The sequence below is a fragment of the Lampris incognitus genome, chromosome 7 (assembly GCF_029633865.1).
Source record: "Lampris incognitus isolate fLamInc1 chromosome 7, fLamInc1.hap2, whole genome shotgun sequence".
Classification (NCBI taxonomy): Eukaryota; Metazoa; Chordata; class Actinopteri; order Lampriformes; family Lampridae; genus Lampris; species Lampris incognitus.
In genome coordinates this window covers 14,614,060-14,617,156 of record NC_079217.1, presented here as the reverse complement: position 1 = coordinate 14,617,156, position 3,097 = coordinate 14,614,060, and the positions used below count along the sequence as shown (strand labels likewise).

General features: G+C 35.6%; 1 protein-coding gene across 1 annotated transcript; it reads left to right on the top strand.

Annotated features, from left to right (window-relative positions):
- Nucleotides 1–540: 540 nt before the first annotated feature.
- Nucleotides 541–1,476, top strand: LOC130115634 (olfactory receptor 52E4-like). The gene has a single exon (XM_056283374.1). It carries the CDS (start codon nucleotides 541–543, stop codon nucleotides 1,474–1,476), a length of 936 nt encoding a protein of 311 aa, XP_056139349.1.
- Nucleotides 1,477–3,097: the final 1,621 nt, after the last annotated feature.

Below are 3,097 nucleotides of genomic sequence, written 5' to 3'. Positions count from 1 at the left end.
TGATTACTTTTATAAAGCCACAGGTCCTTCATGGTAGGTTAGCTGATGTCAGTATTGTTTAGTGTTGATACAGAGACGGTCCTCGGTATCATTTGATTCAAATTGGATAACTATTTCATATAAACCTTGTGTGCCTTTTTCCGGAGTTTTGGAACAAAAAGCTAATCCGAATATACCAGAATTCATCATTTAGACATAAATTTTCATTGTTAAGTTAGGTGCATATAAAGGTAAATTCTACAGATTTAAACTTGCATTTATTGGGTGAGAATTTCCATCTGTGTTGCCAAAATATATTCCTATGGGCTATCGCATTACTAATCCTAATCTGTGCTGTATTGAGATTTGAGTCTAGAACTTTTATTCTTCATGGTTCTTCTTGCATCACTCCATACGTAATTCTTAAAGTATAATCATGATAGCTACAGTCAGGCTACTGAGTTTAATGTAGTATGATATGCAAGTATTGCTAGATGTATAATGCTGAATGTTGTTTTTTTGTTTGTTTTCTTTTTAGGTTTTAGGCTATAAGGAACCAAAATGGGCAAATTCTACAACACGACATCCATTCTGAGACTGCAAGGCTTCAATATCCCATCTGAATCTGTCTTCCCTGCATTCCTGTTTGCATCTCTTAACTACATGATCATCCTCTTCTGTAATCTTGCTCTGATCCTCACCATTGTTCTTAACAAGAGTCTGCACCAGCCTATGTATCTTCTTCTGCTCAACCTACCCATCAATGACTTGATGGGCTCAACCGCACTCTTTCCACAGGTCATCAAAGAAATACTGTTTGACACCAGGACCATCCATTACACAGCCTGTGTTACCCAAGCTTTTTTTATTCATGTCTATGGGCTGGGTGCTGTGTTAACACTGACTGTCATGGCCTATGATAGGTATATTGCAATATGTTTGCCATTGAAATACAAAACCATTATGACGAATTCCCACATTATGAAAATAATTACGGCAACATGGATGTTGAATTTGGTTTTGATAGGGTTGCTGTTTTTCCTGCTGTTGCGTTTACCACGTTGTAGATCCCTTATGGCACATTCGTACTGCGATAACCCTTCCCTTCTAACTCTGGTCTGTGCAAACACAACCATCAATAACATTTATGGCCTTGTCATAGTCGCTGCCACACAGGTGATTGCCAATGTAACAATACTGTATACCTATCTTCAGATACTCGTCACATGCTTCAGAAGTAAGAGGTCAGACACCAAAACGAAAGCGCTGCAGACATGTGCGACACATCTGATGGTTTTTCTTCTGCTAGAATGTCTTGGCCTTTTCACAATCATATCATACAGGTTGAAGAATCTCTCACCGTACTTAAGGAGACTCAGTGGCGTTTCAACGTTAATTTTCCCGCCAACTTTGAATCCTATCATTTATGGACTGAAAACAAAAGAAATTCGTGAAAAAATAGCTTACTTTTTCAGCCGAAAAATCTTTCCAGCCTAGTGTTTTTTCAGGATATTAATTTTTCCAATACATTTTTATTTTATTTTTTTACTGTATAGTAGCATTTCTCTTTTTATCCACCCTTTGTCTTTAGTTTGTTTCATTAAGGATTATGCAACGTTGTTGCGACTTTGTCCTTATGTCTGGTAATCCTGGTAAAAAAATGATTGTTATTTTGGATTTTTTAAAACAATGAATGAATTTGTCTTTAAATGTCAGATCCACACAGTGCTGTTTTCTCTACAGCTCAGTTGGTTGTTTTTACTAAGGCAAGAACAACACACCAAGTATTAAACATCAGTAATGGGTTTTTACTTGCTTTTTTTCACAGGAATTAACAATAAAAAAAACAAAAACAAAAAAACTGTGCCACCTTTTCCAGAAGCAGAATAACTGTATTTATCAAAGGGGACCTACAGTTTATTCTGTGGTACATTATCATCCAAAGCAAATTGTCAGACTCCCACAGAAGTTGTCCAAAATGTTTCTGTGACTTGCGAGCATGCTGATCTACTTTCAGTAAATCACCTTACAGTGCATTGCTTTTCTTAAGACTGATAACAGTCTGCTTTTCCAATGCTCAATAATCCAGATAATGAAAACACAGAAAGGTGAGTCAGTTCATCACTAAACGTTGTGCCCAGATGAACTGACTCACCTTTCTGTGACAAGCATGACCTAAACTATTCAATTCATAATACAGAAACAAACACAGTATAAGACATACACAGATGAAGACCAAAAGCAAAAAAATAAGTTAAAAAAAGAGCATGAGTACAAAATATTTAAAAATATCCACAGACATTCTTAAATATTTTGTACTCATTCTCTTTTTAACTTGTTTTTGGCTTTTGGTCTTCATCTGTGTATATCTTATACTGTGTATGTTTATGTCTGTCTTGCACTGTTTGGTGAAGCTGCAGCCCTTATTTCATTATTAACATATGCCTGCAGATTGTTTTTAATGACAATAAATTGAATTGAATTGAACATTTTGATTTTGACGGCTATAATGACATTTTGATGCACCCAATACCCATGAGTCACAACAGATGAGGAAAATGCCTTTCGAATGGAAAGTGTGACCTATTCTGAGATATTTTTGAACATGGGTTCAATTTTAGATCCCTGGCTGTCGTCTTAGCTATTCTATGGAGAATGACCTCCATAAAAGATGGATCAACCCAGTGAGGATTATTTTCTCAGTGCAACTCATCCAAGAAAAAGAGACTATTGAATTCATAACATTTACAGTGTGCGATAACATACTGTATTCTTGAGCACGTACAGCAAAAGTCTTATACCATTCACAGATCAATTCATAAATCCAGTGCCTCAAAAACATCCATACCTTTGAAATATACAGATGGTTAATACATACTATATGTTGTTATTATGGGCCTCGTGATATGAAATGTCTTGTTTTTTGTTCCAATGTTATATTTTCTTTGCCAATAGAACAGATCAGCACTTATGTACTAACTTGAAGTTTGATGTATTTGAGGTGGAGTTTTCCATGTTGTGTACAGTTTGGGACTGACAGAGTGCTCTGAAAATGAAATTACAGTACTGTATGTCAAACTTTGAGTTCGGTTCATGATAAAATAAAATTTAAAAAAAA

Coding starts and splice junctions, on each gene's coding strand:
- LOC130115634 (XM_056283374.1), top strand. CDS start 541: ATGGGCAAATTCTACAACACGACATCCATTCTGAGACTGCAAGGCTTC.